Source organism: Paroedura picta, chromosome 5 (genome assembly GCF_049243985.1).
Source record: "Paroedura picta isolate Pp20150507F chromosome 5, Ppicta_v3.0, whole genome shotgun sequence".
Taxonomy (NCBI): Eukaryota; Metazoa; Chordata; class Lepidosauria; order Squamata; family Gekkonidae; genus Paroedura; species Paroedura picta.
The window spans coordinates 47,468,882-47,486,437 of record NC_135373.1 but is presented as its reverse complement, the minus strand read 5'-3'; the positions used below and the strand labels follow the sequence as shown (position 1 = coordinate 47,486,437).

The 17,556-nt window shown below is 43.4% G+C and overlaps 1 protein-coding gene across 3 annotated transcripts; it reads left to right on the top strand.

Annotated features, from left to right (window-relative positions):
* Nucleotides 1-588: 588 nt before the first annotated feature.
* On the top strand, nucleotides 589-17,496 carry CEP85 (centrosomal protein 85). Of its 3 annotated transcripts, none has more exons than XM_077337731.1 (13): nucleotides 589-746; nucleotides 2,683-2,817; nucleotides 5,966-6,651; nucleotides 7,826-7,959; nucleotides 8,679-8,796; nucleotides 8,956-9,141; nucleotides 9,854-10,006; nucleotides 10,197-10,351; nucleotides 11,183-11,300; nucleotides 12,457-12,507; nucleotides 12,588-12,695; nucleotides 14,280-14,505; nucleotides 14,988-17,496. In XM_077337731.1, exons 2-13 carry the CDS (start codon nucleotides 2,763-2,765, stop codon nucleotides 15,149-15,151), a joined length of 2,154 nt encoding a protein of 717 aa, XP_077193846.1. In that variant the 5' UTR covers nucleotides 589-746; nucleotides 2,683-2,762; the 3' UTR covers nucleotides 15,152-17,496. The 3 variants fall into 3 exon arrangements, with proteins under 3 accessions (XP_077193846.1, XP_077193847.1, XP_077193848.1); XM_077337732.1 differs by lacking the exon at nucleotides 589-746 and adding an exon at nucleotides 2,054-2,088; XM_077337733.1 differs by lacking the exons at nucleotides 589-746; nucleotides 2,683-2,817 and adding an exon at nucleotides 5,535-5,676.
* Nucleotides 17,497-17,556: the final 60 nt, after the last annotated feature.

The following is a 17,556-nucleotide window of genomic DNA, read 5'->3' as shown; positions in this document are numbered from 1 at the left end:
ACTTGATGGTGAGTTTTGACTCACATAAGAGTCATGACTGGGGAAGGCACTGGCAAACCACCCCGTATTGAGTCTGCCATGAAAACGCTAGAGGGCGTCACCCCAAGGGTCAGACATGACTCGGTGCTTGCACAGGGGATACCTTTACCTTTAAGAGTCATGAGGACCCATTGTACCTACTGGGCTACATTTTTTATATTATCAATATACTTCCTGTGTGTAGCTTTGCCATACAAGACTCTCGCCCTCTCTCTCTGAGTCTAGTGGCACCTTTAAGACCATCATAGTTTTATTCAAGGTATATGAGCTTTCATGTGCACGCACACAATTGCATCTGAGAAAGTGTGCACGCAGACGAAAGCTTATGCTTTGCATCGAACTTTGTGGATCTCAAAGGCGCGACGGGACTCAAAATCTGCTCTGCTGCTTCACACCAACACGGCGACCCTCTTGAATCCGTGCCTAGCTGTGCCCGGCGATAAATAAATCCCACCCGCCGGCACCTATTCCGTGCCCTTCCAACGGTCTCAGGCGGCGATGACAGGCGAGGGGGGGCGTGGCATCAGCTTTCGGAGGAAGGCCTTTCCTTTCCCTCCCAGCGACCAGCCTTGCGCGCCTCAGGGGAAGGAGGCGTGGCTCCGCTTTCCCCGCCCCCTTTCCTCCAACGGTCTGCCGGGGCAGCTCTTTGCCTCTGGAGATTTCGCCACCTGGCGCCGGAGGGCTCCGGTTGGTTCGTCCTTCTCCAGGTAAAAGTTCTAAACCCACCTTTTTGGTGCTTGTGGGGATAGGCGGCCTTCGTCTCCTCGGTCTTTCAGCCGCCCCTTCGCTCTGGCCCGGAGTTAGTTCCGCGGCGCAAACTCGTGGCGACCTGGGCTGCATCGTCGGCGTTGGGGGAGGAGACCCCCCCCCCCCGACACACATTTCTAGCCTCCGAAAATTGGGACCTCCCCCGCAGCCTTAAGTTCAAGGACCGCGTGTGCTGCCCTACGGCTAGGGGGTGGGGAGGGGGGGAGTCCTTCTGCGCCTTCTTTGCGTAGCCTTAAACCAGATAAAGGCCGTCTAATCGGATTGAGAAGAAAGAAGAGACTTGTAATACCTGAAATTGGGACAGCTGTGACATGAGGCTGGTCTTCATTTAGGGTCAAAGTGTTGGGCTGGGATCTGGAGACCAGGTTTGAATGCCCCCCCCCCCCGAACAACTTGGATAAATTGCTCTTAGTCTAGCCTATCTCACAGGGTTGTTGTGAGCATAAAGTGGTGGAAAGGAGAATAGTGTGATCTGCTTTGGGCTCCCTCTGGGGGGGAAAGTGATGGTGTCAGTGAAGTAAATATCTAAACTTAAATATTTGTACTTTAATTTGTGCATATACACAAACATGCATGAATAAAAAAGAGAATCTTGGTTTTGGCTGTTTTGTAAATTTCATAGCCTTTTGGGCCAGCTGTCTACATGCTGGCATGAAAAGGCACACAAACAGAAAATTAATTCCATGAGCAATAACCTCAGTTGTATTTATACTGTTTTGGGGAAACATCGGTGCCTATATAAAATGTTAGCTTCTGAAAGTCAATAAAAGGTTTCAATTTTTTGTTGCAAAATCTGATCTGGATTGTTTGCTGCCATTCAGTGTTTGTTTGTTTCATTTCTACCTATCCTTTCTGTCCAATAGGGACCCACAGCATCTTGCACCTCTTCTAAATAAAAACACATAAACAAACAATATGGGAATAAGGGAGGATGGCTGTGATTGAGGAGTCAAATGTTCCTGAAGGGAGTTGCACAAACGCCAACATGTTAGAGTGGTTAAGAGCAACAGATTCTTATCTGGAGAACTGAATTGGATTCCCCACTCCTCCACATGAAGCCAGCTGGGTGACCTTGGATAAGTCACAGTTCTCTCAGAGCTTTCTCAGCCCCACCTATATCACAGGATATCTGTTGTGGGGAGAAGGGAGGGGAATTGCAAGCCACTTTGTGATTCCTATGGGCAGTGAAAAGCAGGGTATAAAAAACAGCTCTTCTTTATTCATTCATAGTTTGAGGTGCTGCTGGATCCTGGCCTATGGGTGAAGGTTCAGATCTCTATGGTATGTGGCACATTTGACTAGCTTTAGCTGTTGCAGTAGCTACACCCATTCCTTGAAAAGCATGATATGGCCACAATGATTCATGTATTTACCATATCCAGGTTGGATTACTATAATACACTGTATTTAGGACTTCCATTGTAAACCTCTGTTGGCTTAAAATACAATAGCAAGGCTTACTGTCAAGGGCAGGATACAAGGATTGTATCAAGATGCATGAAACATAGTTGTAGATGCTGTACATACACATCATGCATGTATTAGCATTCTTATGTATGCATACAACTTCTGCCAAGGGCTATGGTAGAGGAGAAGTTGTGAAGAGAGTCTCGAAGGTATGCCATTCCAAAATATATACATATGCACTGCACTGTAGAGCACAAATGAAAACAAGATCCAGAGCAAACAATCTAACCAAGGTAGGTGTGTATGATACACAACTGCTAGCATACTAGTAAAGTAAGATGTCTAAGAGGGATTAATCATTTTTGTTGTGAGTGGAACCATCTCTGAGCTCTGATTTCACAGTGTCAAATTAGCTAATGAATTCCCATGTACATTTCATAACACGTCTCCCTTTCCCCCCAATTCCAGTTTGGTTCAGAAGATTCTCTAGAAGTAATTTTGAAAGCCCTGTCTGCGAAATCTAGAGACGTTCTGGTTGTAATTCAACTATGGCTACCTGTGAGGGCACACAAAATGAGACCTCCAGTTCTAACAATGCAGGAGGTAAGTTTTTGTTTTGACTCCACCCTTTTTAGATCCTTTACTACGCCAGCTGGACTGAGGTGGGTCAGTACTGCTGTACTACTAGATCTCTCAGCAGTGTTCAACACAGTCGACAATGAGTTCCTAGCACATCACCTCCCTGATGCCGGAATATGAGGGACATACCTTCAATGGCTGATCTCCTTTTTCTGGAGCCGTGGATAGAGGGTAGCAATTGAAGAGAGACCATCAAGCTACCAACAACTCTTATGTGGAGTCCTGCAAGTTGCGGTCCTCTCTCCAATGCTATTTAATACCTTGCCCAACTGGTACGGATGTTTGGGCTGGGATGTCATCAATATGCAGACGACACCCAGCTCTTCCTCATGATGGATAATCACCCTGACTCTCCCTCAGAAGCATTAGCTAGCTGCCTGAAAGCAGTGATGAGGTGGCTCAAGCAGAGTCGTCTGAAGCTCAATCCTTCAAAGACAGAGGTCCTATGGCTAGGCAAGAAGGGACCATGCAAGAAACCATGCCTGCCCAACCTGGATGGTGTGTAGCTATCAGTGGCTCATTCCGCCAGGAACCTAGGTGTGATCCTGGATCCAGGTCACAAGAGTAGTGTGGCTGGCATTCTACCACCTTCGCCAAGCCAAACTACTAGCGCTCTACTTGGCCCCAGAACACTTAGCCACAGTGATACATGCGATGGTCATCTCTAGACTGGACTTCTGCAAGTTGCTCTACGCAGGCCTGACCTTAGCCTTGATCCAGAAACTACAGCTGGTCCAAAATGCAGTGGCCAGGGTTCTCACAGCAACACCATGGAGATCCTACATCCGGCCCATCTTCCAATAACTGCAGTGGCTACCAGTTGAATTCCAGATCAGACTAAAGGTTCTGGTCATCATCTTCAAGGCCATACACAGTCAGGGCCCGGTGTACGCCTTTCTGCCTATACCCCTCAAAGAGTGTTGAGCTCTGCCACCTCAAACTGGCTAGTGATCCCTGGCCCCAAAGAAGCCTGCTTGACCTCACCAGGGCCAGAGCCTTCTCTATCCTGCCCCCCACCTGGTAGAATGGAATTAAAACAGTTCTGCAGGGCCTGCAAAAGGGAGCTCCTCCACCAGGCATTTGGTTGAGGTCGGCTGGAACCAAGAACACCTCTGGCCCCCTGAACCTCTTCCCCAGGAATTCATGCACCTGACTTGGACAACCATGGCCCTCTTTGATTACTATTCTGTTAAACTGTTATATTATTATCATTATCATTGTTATTGTTCTATTCTGTTTAATATGTAAAATTGAGTTTGATGTACAGTTACTTCATGTTCCATGTGAACCGTCCTGAGCCTCAAGGGAGGGCAGTATACAAATGTAATAAAATAAAATAAATAATAAACTTTGCTGTCACCCTACATAGAAGCAGACAGACTGTCTTGCAACTTGACTTTATTAGGTTTGTGCTGCTCTAACTCCAATGATTTCAGGGAGTAACTCTGGGCTAGTTATTGGAATAATTCTGCATGAGACTGCACTGTACAATTCTCCAAAAAATTGGAAGTGTCAATTATCTTTCATTTTCTAAGTGATCATATGGTGCTTGAGGATTATTTGAACTGAGCGTAAGTTCTCCCTTGGTGTTGCTCAGTGTCTAGTTGGATATTTGAGTAACTGGCAGTAGAAAAGTCATCCTTGGGGTAATTGCATTGCAGAACAAGGGGCTGGATATGCCATTTCAGTGTAGACCTGCTCTGCATATGTTTTACTCTATACAGGCATATGCTGACTAATGCAGTATGCTTACACTGGTAGCAAAAACACTGTCTGAAGCTGACCTATATTGCCACACTTCTATTCTATTGAACTCCAAGTGGAGTAGCAAGGTTCACAACTGGCTGAGAAGTGTTCTTTGCAGGGCACATATTCTCTGGGCGTGTCCCAGTGGTTTTAATTAAAGGGCAGAATGCTGTGTTTTGGTTCTCCAGAATGTATCATGTCTTTCCTAGTTCTTCGGTTATAATAATTGGAAATGCCAGGAACTCGAGATGGGGCTTCACCCATGGAAATGTGCACTCTGCCATTGTATTGCAGCTCTGTTCAAGATACAGCTATGCCAAGTCTCTTGTTTGTTACCCAAGCAGAAAATGCACTTTGCCTCTTTGTGTGACTTGCCCTTGAAATTAAACAGTGCCATCACATATAAATTATACGTTCTTGAAGGAGTTTTAGGTTCAATGGCTCTTTGAATATCTTTACCATATGTTGGTATCTTGTCCACATAGATTTGGACTAGGTGTATGTAGTAGCCTCATTCCTGTGATGGACAAATGTGAGTCCTGCGTTCCTTCTCATACTTGCAAATGCATATAACTGGCCTGTTGATATGAGCTCATGCCCTAAAATAAAATAAAAGCAATACCACATGCTTTAAAACTGATTTTTCTACTGTCTTTATCTTACACTAGAATCAGAAATTCATGTAGTCAAACCAAATTTTCTGGAAAGGAAGGGGAACTGATAGAAAACAAGGTGCCCTAACACTTGGTTAAGCTGTTGTTGTTGTTTTTTTTAAATTGTAACCTGAGAGTTGCTAAGAATAACTTCACACTTCATCTAGTCTAATCTGGCGTTTCAGCGTCAGGATTTTCAGTATTCTGCTCAGCTGTATTCCATATGCTTGTTGGGAGAGATGTGAACCTGATTTTGGAGGAAGTTTAATGCCAAACAGGACAACAGTTGTGTCATTTTCCTAGGAAGCATTCCATTCTTTTGCTTCTTGGGGCTGTATCCAACTTTACTTAGAAATCTGGCAGTAAGTGAGTTGCAGGACTCAGAGCTGGCAATGTAATTAAGAGCTCAACTCCTGGTTCTTGAGTAAGTCTCAGTATTTATTTTCTAAAATCATCTTGTGTGTGAACTTTGTTACGTGACCTGATTTCATCTAATGGAGATAATCTGGCTGCATGTCTGCACTCAACTGATCGGAAAATGCTTTGTATGTTAGGAGACAGAAAGCTTTTGTTGGCATATGGCCTTTCCTTCTTTGGGAAAGGACTGTTAGGACGTGTGAGTTCACCATTACCAAGTGTACAGAGGTGGCACAGCAAGAGACAGAAAAGAAAGCAATATTGATCGTAACGTTCCCCTATCTTTTTTTCCACAGCATCCTGCAATTCCAGTGACGGTTCTTCCTTTCAGCCCATCAAGACCCATGTGGCCATTCCTACAGCTCATGTCATGCCTTCCATGCTGGAGAGCCCTCCTTGCAAGCCCTGCACTGTGGGGGAATCAAGGACATCTTTGGCTGGCCTGACCTCCTTCCTGCCTGGCCCTTCAAGTGACATGGCAGGGCTGGTGGCAAGTTGTAACAGTTCGAGGCACTCCCAGACATTTCCCAGGAGCCATATTCTGGGGTACCAAGCTCTGCTGGAAAATGGTTTTGATCGGTCCTTGTTCCCTTTATCTGATCAAGTAGGCATGGAAGATGCTGAGAAATCTGGCAGGATTGCTGCTGAACACACTTTGAACCATTCTGCTGTTCTGGAGAGGCAGTCTAATGGTCCTTGGACCCAGCTCCAGATGTGTAATTCAAGCATCAGGGCTGCTGATCTAGAAAAAGAATCACCTAGAGTGCAGCTTGATTCTAAGATGATGACTGAGGCCAGCAAAATCTGTGCAAAGCAGCTCTCGTTGGGGCCTAATCCCATCATTACATATTCCAGCTCAACAGTTGCTCAATCTCAAGCATGGACACAGCAAGCCTGTACACTACATTCGCATGAGAACTGTGCTTTCAGTTCCTGGAAACAGCACTTGGACCGGGTCCGACTGCAGCTAGATCAGATGCAGGTAGGCCCTGTTAAACCATCTGTGTTAAATAAAGCTTGTCTATATATAAGTAGCTGCTTGCATAACAAGAAGACTTCTATGATCTTCTATGTTGTATTTGGCTTTTAGTGGTCTTCTATGTTGTATTTGGCTTTTAGTTGTCTTAAGTATATTGTGTATAGCAAAGGTATCCTATTTTTAATTGCAGTTCTTTTTCCAATAAACAGTTGCCTGCCCTTAACCCTTCTAGAGACTGCATGATAAAAATGGAAGTGTACATATGGTTGACATTGCCGAAACTGTTGTATATTTTTTCACCTGTTCACTCTTAGCATGTGTGTTGAAAGGGCACAACACTATTACTGTATACTGTTTCTATTAAGGCTTAGTGAGAAGAATGAGAGCGCTATCTATGTATATAACACTTCGCAGGGATTTGAGGGACTGTCTGGAGAAAGTGCACAAGGGTATTATTACAGATATTTAGATTCTAGGCATTATGGGCAGTAAGGCAGACAAGGTGATTTAATGAGTTTTCTCTGTACCTATTGCTGCTTTCTTCTTCTCCCCTGCCCTTAAAAACAAACAAACAAACAAAAGCCTTGCCTATGGTATATCAGCAACCATGTTCTTGTAACATATTTACTTTTTAAAACATACGTTCTGGTATGTACACTTGTACACGAACTACTCTTTGGTGTGGGGAGGACTGCTTATTACTTGATCTGCATAGTGGGACCAAGATCAAAATTAGCTACTTTATTAAATTAAATTTGGAGGAATCCCAAACTGAGCACTTCGGATGGAGAATCTTTGTAAGGCCTGAACAGGCACTATAATCCTGTATGCGGGGTTATTCTAGTCTAAACTCAGTGAATTCAACTGAGGTAGACTGGAATAACTCAGCACAGTGTGACTAATTTTCCTTATTTTTAAAAATGTATCTTGCTGTAAGATCCATAGGAAACAATTTTTGTTCAGTGATATCAAGCACAGGTTCCCTGTGAGTTTCATGTGACACACTGATCTAAAATTATTCCCTACTCTCTCTAAGCAGCACACAGAGTGCTTGGGAGTGATTCTGAAATAGTATATGGGATGAGTCTTCTGTAATTTGGTAGGTTGAGAAGAATGCCAAGTAAAAAACAGCACTGATAATGCAACTCATGACTTGAGTTTAATTTTGTGATTCCAGCTGCAAAATAAAGCTGCTTGCTACCATCCTCTGGTGAACAGCACTTCTTTGCACTCTCTTGATTCGACCCAGTGGGTTGGCATTGTGAACGCAAATGAGAATCTACTCAGGGAGAAGGAAATGCTCATTGACAGGTAGGAGAGAGAAGCCCTCCCTACAATATATCCCTTTGGATTTTCTTATTAAAACATTTTTATGCCATCTTTCCCCTTGGTCAGGATTGCCAAAGTGGTGAAAGCAGTTGAATAATTATATTTAAGAATTATGAAATAATTCAATAAAAACAAGTACGCAAACACCATCAGAACTAGGGAGGAGGATCAGTAACCAAGATGGGGGACATTCCAGATGAAACAAAAAAAATCATCATTTGCTAGTTGTAGATACCAATAGACGGAGACAGGCAAATCTTCCTGAGGAGGGGTTTCCAAAGTTTTGGTGCTACGACCAAGAAAGCCCTTTCTGTTTCATGTTTGGAAAAATATTATTTCCACTAAATCATTGACCAGCTAGAAGAGGTGCTCCCTCCTCAGTCAAGATCAGAAAGTACATGAATGGGGAGCTGTTTGCCCGATTCTATATGCCCTGGACTTGTGAACATCTAGTCTAGCTGTCAGCATAGGTAGGTAGATAAATCAAGGGGGAAGGAAGTAACAAAAAATTATTTCTCTCAAGTTACCTCCAATTATTCCCACCTACCACCCTTGACTCCCATTTTCAGATTATAAAGACCATTTAAAGTGCTTTACTGAAAACCCCTTTGCTAAAGGCAACTTTCTAGCCTGTTACTCTATCCATCTCAATATATCAAAGTTTTGTCATTTTTGTCTTGGGCACCCTTCTGTTTTTGAAGGCAGAGGCAGCACATTTCACAGCTGGAGCAGAAGGTACGAGACAGTGAGCTGCAGGTCCAGAGTGCTCTCTTTGGCCCTCCTGCCCCTTACGGAGACATCTACTTGCTCAGAATGCAGGTAAACACAAACGGAAACTCTCACGGCAACAGTGCTCCATATGGTCTGTGGGTCATGTCCATTTTTCTTCCTGTGCTGGGCACAGCTGCTTCTGTGGGGGTGTATTTTCTGGAGGGGGGTCGCTGGCAGGCTATTGTGTTTCACTAATGCCTTTTGCAGGAGTTGCAGCGGGAGAACGTGTTCTTGCGCGCTCAGTTTACTGAAAAGACAGAATCGCTGAGTAAGGAAAAGACTGAACTGGAGAGGAAACTGGCCGCCTCAGAAGCAGGTGAAAAGCAGATCCAGGAGTCTCAGAGGGAGACTGTACAGAAGTATACAGCAGAGCTGAAAAAGCAAGAAGAGAGGGTAGGCTGCCTAAGCTAGCTGTACTAGAAGATTCTTCAGATTTCTCTTTAAGATACTTGTTCAAAGAAGGAAAATGCCTTCTTGTGAACCTTTTTGCACATGGAGGAGTGGGCACGGTGTTTTAATACAGGGTAGCAAGAAACAGCCAGATTATACAGAGCCTGCCTGCATTTGCCCCCAGCATATTAACAAGGTATGTTGGGTGTGAAGGAGGGGATAGCAGCTTTGTATCTACTTGGTGCTTTGGCCTCTGTACCTTCAAGGGCCTCAAAGTGGGAAATGAGAACAGTTTGTGGGAAGTTCTCAATGGGAAAATGGGGGAGCCAGGAAAGCATCAAAACTATTGAAACTGATTGCAACAGGGCCTCTGTTAAACCTCTACTTCTCAATGCAAAGATGGCTGTTCTGGGTGTAATAGTACAACAGTCATTGCCATATCTCAAAAGGAGTGGATTTTGACTTGGCTGATGTGATTTGCACCTTCAGTCCATCCTGTTCCTCATGTGAAGATTGGAGTATGACTAAAGAGTTTGTTGAGGGTCTCTTCATTCTGTCCTGGAGTGCTGTGCTTGAATGAAGGCCCAAATATATATTCCACTTGCTGCTGAAGGAACTTGAGAACAGGGTGGCCAATAACATTATGCCAATCTGAACCTAATTTGATTTGTCTACAGCGTTGGAGAGCCACGATCATGCTGTTTTGTTGATGCAGGTAAAGGCAAGAGACAAACACATTGAGAATCTGAAGAAGAAATGCCAAAAAGAATCTGAACAGAATCGGGAGAAACAGCAGCGAATAGAGACCTTAGAGCGCTACCTTGCCGACCTTCCTGTGTTGGAGGATCACCAGAAACAAAGTCAACAGGTACAGTGGAATCTCCTGGATCCAAGGAAGGTCTTTCAGAATAACTGTGGGTGGGTTGAAATGAAAACATTGTGATCTGGGTTGTTTGCAGTTCTTCAGGTAGATGCAGTAGCTACTGCAACGTTGTTGTATTGTGTGGCCTCCCATCATACCCTGGCTGGTTCTGGAGTTCTCTCTCCTCTCTTCCTAGTTAAAGGAATCTCAGCAGACAGTTGCAGTCTTGCAGGAAACTGTGACAACCCTTGAGAAGGAACTTGTGGGTGTTCGTGCAAGTTGCAGAGAGAAGGAGTTGCAGCTAGAAACGCAGAAACATAAAGAGATGGAACTGCTTTCCACTGTGCACAGGTAACGTTTCTTGAGATGAGAGGCAGAGTGAAATGAGGGAATACTGCCTTGCCATGCCATTTAGAGAACTTGCATTGTATTGCGCTTGTGGCAGTAAAGCCTTACCACAGGCAGCATGTATGTTGGAAAGGAGCTGTGGCTCAGTGGCACAACATCTGCTTGGCATGTAGAAGGCTCCCACCATCTCTAGTTAAAACCATTAGGAAGTAGGTGATGGGGAAAGATCTCTGCCCGAGACCATGAACAGTGCTGCTTGTCAGAGAAGGCAATATTGACTTCAGTAGACCAATGATCTGACTCAGTAAAAGACACCTTTGTATGTTCAGAGATATCAGGAGGGTTCAGGTGCTGGGAAAGAAGAGTGAGGTAGTGAAAAGTAGGGGAGATAGTAAGCTCATGGAAGATTTTTGGGAAAGGAAAAGAATGGAAATCCAGGTTTGGATCATGTTCATAGCAGAGGGAGAGATAAGCAAAAGATGGCTTGGTGTGTGTGTCTCCCAGCCAACAGCCTTTAAAGCACCAATCCTCAATGTGGCATGTACCCTGTATTTCAGGAGAATGGGCAAACACACTGCCCAGTGGAGCTTGTGTTTGGCAGGTTGTTAGCACCTTGAAATAGCAACCAGTGGAAGAGGAATGAGGCAGAGCTAGAGAAAAAGGCCCAGCTTTTATAAAGTAACGTGTGTTACTCAGTTAAACGTGCAATAATAGTTGGTTTCTTGTATGCATCTGGACTAAAGAAGGATTTCTTGAATGGCTTTGACAGAACCCAGCTCGAAGGGTGAGCTTACTATGGTCTCCCAGTTTAGTGGCTGTACCTTGTTTTCTCAGTTTACAAGATAAGCTACAGTATGGGAAGATGCCATCAGCAGAAGGATATGCCCAGGAGATGGAGAAAAGGAAACGAGAGAAGGATTGTCTGCAAAAAGAATGTGATCTCCTCAGGAAGGTAGCTCTGTGAGGAGTGTGAAATTGGAGGATGTAAAGGGATTGTTGCTCTCCAGTATCTTTCTCCCTCCCCCATTCTGCTCCAAGGATCATAGCTGAAAGCTCCCAACCATGCACATCTCTATGCTCCACACCTGAGCAATTCCCACAAGTATGCCAGTTTTGCATTCTTCTGGCCAATCAGGTTTCAAGGAAATAATGATTTCTGGGAAATCCCCAAGGACATTGTGTGAAAGAGGAGAGCCATCACGCCATTTCTCTAGACCGGGCTTTCATGAAACCGTGGGGTTTCTTAACTGTCCTGGAAGGCTTTCCTGAATGGGTGGGAGTTAATTAATTTTTATATTTTTATTTTTATATTATTATTGTTATTGTTATTGTTATTGTTATTGTTATTGTTATTGTTATTGTTATTGTTATTTCGATTTATTTCCCGCCACTTCCAAATGGCTTGTGGTGGGTTACAGTGTCTTAAAACCCCATTAAACTCCCATTAAAAGACTTAAAAACATCACAGCATGGCGGCACAATAATAAAATCCTCTTCCTACCCCCCTTCCTAAAAAGGGGGGGTGGAGAAGGAGGTCGGTGTCCAAGAAGAAGCCCAGGGGAGACCAGTCAATGTACCCCGGCAGCCCCAGCCTCAACCATAGACCTGGCGGAAGAGCTCCGTCTTGCAGGCCCTGCGGAATGTTGAAAGGTCCCGCAGCTCTCCCGGGAGCTCATTCCACTAGGTGGGGGCCAGGACTGAAAAAGCCCTGGCCATGGTCGAGGCTAGGCGTGCTTCCCTTAAAAAATTGCTATTCATTTATTAGGTGATATGACTATATATGGTATTGTCAACCCAGCCCCCAAATGACCAATAATGGGCCTGATGGGGGTGGGCGTGTACATAGCTATGATTTCCAATCATATTCTGTAGGATCGCGCCGCTTCTGGGGTTTCTCGAAGCCTGAAAAATGTTTCAGGGGTTTCTCAATGGTAAAGAAGTTGAGAAAGGCTGCTCAAGGCTTTAGTACAGTATCATAGCCATTATTGAAAATGTGCACGTGATCTCTCTTCATGTAATTCAAGCATTTTAATTTTTTCAAACTATTTTATATCTAGACTAGATGATGGTAGTGAATGCATTTTTCCATATATCTCACTTGATTTCAGATTGTGGACAATCAAAAGAAGAAAATGGATCAGTTGTCCTCACATGTGAAGGTGAGTGGTCCTTGTTGGCAGATCTGATGTTTGGTTTGTATGTTGCAATGTTCTGAACTAGTGTCTCCATGATACACCAGGACCTGGAGGAGCAGATTGCTCAAGAGGAGGGCACAGGCCAGGCACTGAGAGTGGAAGCCATGAGGCAGGAGAGTGCGCTGCAGCAGATGCGCTTGGCTGTGAAAGAGGTAATGCCCTTTTGTGTTGCTTCTCTGATTGTGTCACATTGGTCAATCCATCAGTTCACGGCAAAATTTGAACACCGCAGTCCGCTGATTAATTCTGATATTTTATTGGTTCTAACGAGCTGTGGTTTGTGTACTTTCAGTTTCTTGGTACTGCTGAGTCCCATAATGGTCTTGGCAGAATGGGGTATAGCATCTATTGCTGTGGAACACTGAATCTGCTACAAATTTGGTTTTCCATTCTGCTTCAGTGGGAGCACAGAACCATTTTTCTGTAGAAGGAGGCTAAGCAGAGAGCCACTGAACTGCCTCTTGGTGATACATCTAGCTGGCTGCTTTTCTGCTGGCTTAGTGCTAGTTTCCAACAGCCTATTCTGTGAACCTTGGCTATATGCTCTGAGAAGCTTAGGTGTTCTTAGATGGTTCAAATACAGCCAGTCTAGGTTAATAACATAAAAAGGAATAGTTAAGCTCCATCTCTGCAGAAGGCAACAGAGTTGATGCCCCTTACCTTCTCAAAGAGCCAGTTGATTAGAATTCTTGATAAACCATGCCTTGCATGCATTTGTCCCCCCCTAGCCTCCCCATCCTCCAGCTTCAGATAGCATCTGAAGGCCAGTAGCCAATAATATTCCAGCTTATATTGCTTTCCTTTTCTAAAACTTGGTTGTCAGTGTAGATTTAAATCTAGCTATTCTTAAATGCTTGGATTACATAATCACACAGTCTACATAGAAATGAGGGGAAAGCTCTATAAACAGAGCACCCAAATAAGGACCCTTAAAAATAGAATTATAAAGGCCCAAGGTGGGTGGGTCAGTGGGGTGGAGAAAATAACTGAAAAGCAAAATGAACTGTTCTCTTGTGAAATACTTTCTCTTTTGGAATGAGTAAAATACTTTTTTAGACAAAGCTTTACTCGCAATTTGTGGTAAGTCTTTTATGTAAGTTTTCACTCAAATCCAAGGTGCACTGGGTGTTGCTATCTTCATGAAATAAGGATACAGTGGTGTTTTGTGCTTACATTTTGCTAATTGCCTTATTCTGTGGGAACTTTTAATACAAAATTCTGTGCTCAGGCTATATAGGGTATAGCAGTTTGCACCTCTTATTCTGTCTAGCAAAGGCATATATACCTACAGATAACAAAGGCAATAATGCTGCTCAAGTATTGCATTGTTTTTCATTTTTTTCTGAAAAACACTGAAAAAAATGTGGGGCATCATAGCATCAAGTTTTCTGGAAAATCTCTGATTGGATCCCCTCTCACACATTTATGTACAAAAATATACCACATTCTCTCCCCATGGCTCATAGGGTGGGTTACACTACGGAATGGGAAATAACAATATAGTACTAATAATAACTACCATTACATCATGCAGGCTCAGCATCTACTCCCACCATCTATGTCATAAGACTTGAGGCAGTCTGTTTCAATATATCTGCAGAAGTGTGCAAAAGCTGATTCCTAGAATTAAACTGGACTCAAACATAGTTGTGCAATGCTAATATCACACTAGGGGGTGATAAAGAGCCAGACATTTGTCTACAGTGTTCCACCTTCTATACATCTTTTTTCTTCAGTTGTCTGCACAGAACCAGGAACTGATTGAGAAGAACCTGACTCTCCAGGAGCATTTCCGACAGATTGAGCCAAGCCAGCAAGTTCCTAGTGAGATGGTCCACCTTGCTGAAGAGCTGCACAAGGAACTGGCTAGCTGCTTGCAGGACTTGCGGTCTGTCTATAGTGTGGTGACTCAGAGGACTCAAGGGAAGGATCCTAATTTGTCTTTGCTGCTAGGCATACATTGTAAGTGATTCCGAGGTCCTTCTGGTGCAGAAAACTGGGCGAAGACACTGTTTTAGGGAACTTTGCTTTGTTTCTTAGTTGCTGTTCAGTTTTTAGTGGGGAGAGGAATTTAGATATCCTTGAAGTTTTTTTTCTTCTTGATTTTGTTAGCCGCCACGAGCCTTGTGGGAGTGATGGGATAAAAATATTAATGATAATGATGAAGATGATGATAATAATAATTTTATTAGACAGCCTTGCTATGATTAAAATTTGGCCTGCAAGTTTTACTTTTGCAGGACTTAGCGATTATCATAGCATGTCTAACTTCTGACGTTCTGTCCTTCACTTGCTGGCTTCTTTGCCCACAACAGCAAGGGCCTGATCTACTGTTTAGATTTCTAGTGCTTATCTTAAGTGGTGCCCAGAAAGATATTAATCTGTAAAATAACCCTGTCGCTAATCTGTGGCTTCCTTTGTGTGTGTGCTCTGTGCCTTCACAGCTGTGCAGTGCCCCGTTAAAGAAAAGGGTGACTTGCTGAAGCCAGACATAATTGCAAAGAAACTGGATGATGTCCAACAGCTGCACAAGGAGATTGAGGATTTGCGGACTGCTATCTGTGACCGATATGCCCAGGACATGGGGGATAACTGTATCACACAGTGAAGAGAAAAAGATAGGACTTGGGGACTAAGATTGATTGAAGCTGCTGGGGGAGGGTTTCATAAACTCTTTAAATTATTTCTGCTTGCATACCAGGTAAATCTGAGCATTTCCTATGCCATGAATATTCACCTACCTTCTAACAAGGTCGCTTTGACAGCCTTGAGAGAAATCCTGAAGGATTGTTTCCTATCTCTAGTTCAGATACTGGGTGAGTTGCTCAATTGCTCATCCATCTTAAATGCAGTTCTAGGGCTGCTTTGCACAGGCAGGTTCTTCTACATGTTTGCTGCTATGTATCCTCAGCCGTGTTCTCTTGTTTGATGGATAAATATCTGAGTGCATGGAGATGGCCAATGGTATGGCCCTGTTTGCTGTGTTTCCTTATCCAGTTATGGGCATGTACATGCGTAATGGCACAGGGCAGTTTTATGCAGGAAAGTAAATTAGCTTGTCTGGCTACCTGCCTTAGTGCAGAAATGTTCCAGCAAGAGTTTGAACATGAGGAAAATGCATACCAGCAGCTCTGATTACTAGATTTCATGTAAAACATTCAGTTCTGGAATTCTCAGGTTTGAAAGGAACCAGCCCAAAGTCTTTATGCTACGCTGGAGTTGTACAACTCCTTGCTTGTTTAATGGATATAACTAAATTTGTATCTTTATTTGCCTAATTGGAGGGCAGGAGGTAAATATGACTCATGCAGTTGTACAAGTTCATAATCACCCTGCACATTTTATTAAAAATGTGCAAGGGTGATTATGAACTTGTGCAACTGCATGATGTGCAAGTGTAAATACAAACTTGCCAGTCTAGAGTGTGGATTTTCACACGGATGTGGCTTTTTATAAGAATATACCTTTCACAATACAAAAAAGAATAAATTTGCCTACATGGCAGTAGACACTACTTCCCCCTCTGAGTAGCTGCTGTCATGCTTTTGTCCGTCTTGTGAATCTGACTTCCAGTCAAAAATGTGTATTGATTTCCATACAAGACCGGCTGGTAGAAGTTTTCTGGTTAATCATTGACCAAGTTGCTGTATACATCCCGGAAATGAGATGGCACAGAAGGTGGGTGGGAAGGAACAGTGTGGCTTTACATGTTGAACACTACTTTTTCAGAGAAAATTTGTATTCTGGGAGAAAGCTGTGGTCTCCCATACCAGATACTGTTTCATAGTTTGAGGGAGAGATGTGTGTGTGTGTGTGGGGGGGGGGGGCTTTCAGCCATGTAGCAGTTCCCTCAGCCTTCTGAAATACTGCCTATACAAAATGCTGTAATATATCTCCTTGGCCTAATACATATGAATTACAGATGCACCTGCTAACTTAAGAGGCTTTTTATGGGAAAGCGTATGCAGCCCAATCCTGTGGCTCAGCTGCCAGAAGAATAAAACTGCTTGCAAAATCAGTCATCTAACATACAGTCTCATGACACACCAGTGTCCACTGCTTCAAACCTGATCTAAAGGGTGCATTAAAAGACTGCAAACTTTTTGTGTTGTGTTTAAGCAAATGGGCTTAATTTTGTTTTGGATTGTTTGAAAAGGCATGCTTATCATTATACTAAAATGGAAAGGGTTGTTTTAGGAAATCATTTTGAGCACCCTTTTTCATTTCTGCAATTTTTGGCACATGAGAATCATGCCTTTTTAAAAAGCTAAATTCAAACATTATTTTTAGTGGTTGCAGTACCCATCCTCCATCAGGAAGGGAAAGAGGAAGCATGCCCCACCTGGTCTTGCAGGTCATTGGTCTATGGATGCCAGATTTATCACCCATTGAAAACAATGATTCTTTAAACAGCTGAAAGTTAAATCCATTTTGATTTTCAAAGCAGCCAGTCCAGAAAGGAACTTCCTCAGGCCCTAGTAATCTACCAAAGGTCCTCTCTCTGTCAGACCAAAGTCAGAGGATCCAGCACAAAGTCTTCTTAAAATTCTAAATTACTTTAAGCTGTTTAAAAATTAATTTGAGTGTATGGTTCAGGCTTCTGTGTGAGGATGAATGTTGAAGTCTTTTCTGTTCAGGCTGCCTGAATAGTACCTGCATTGTGAAAACTTCCAGAAGGTTTTGTCAGATTTCTATTCTCAGAAATTTGGTATGTCATCGTTGAATAATGTTTGCCTCCTCAGGGCTGGTTCCAGAATGAGAAGGGGCTCTTTAACTATAGGCAAGCCTTTGTTGCTTGGTTCTTGTAATATTTGGCAGAGCTTGTCTGCATACATGCAGATTCTCAGGTAGACAATTTTAAACGCTGTTATGCTGGCATCCAAAGATAACATGTTTTCCTTGCATGTGTACATAGTATTCTTAATAAAAGTGGATTTTCTTGTTTTCAAAAGATATGCCTTCCAGATGGAGGATGTGTTTTATTGAGGCTTGATCTAATGTTGTTTATTGAGG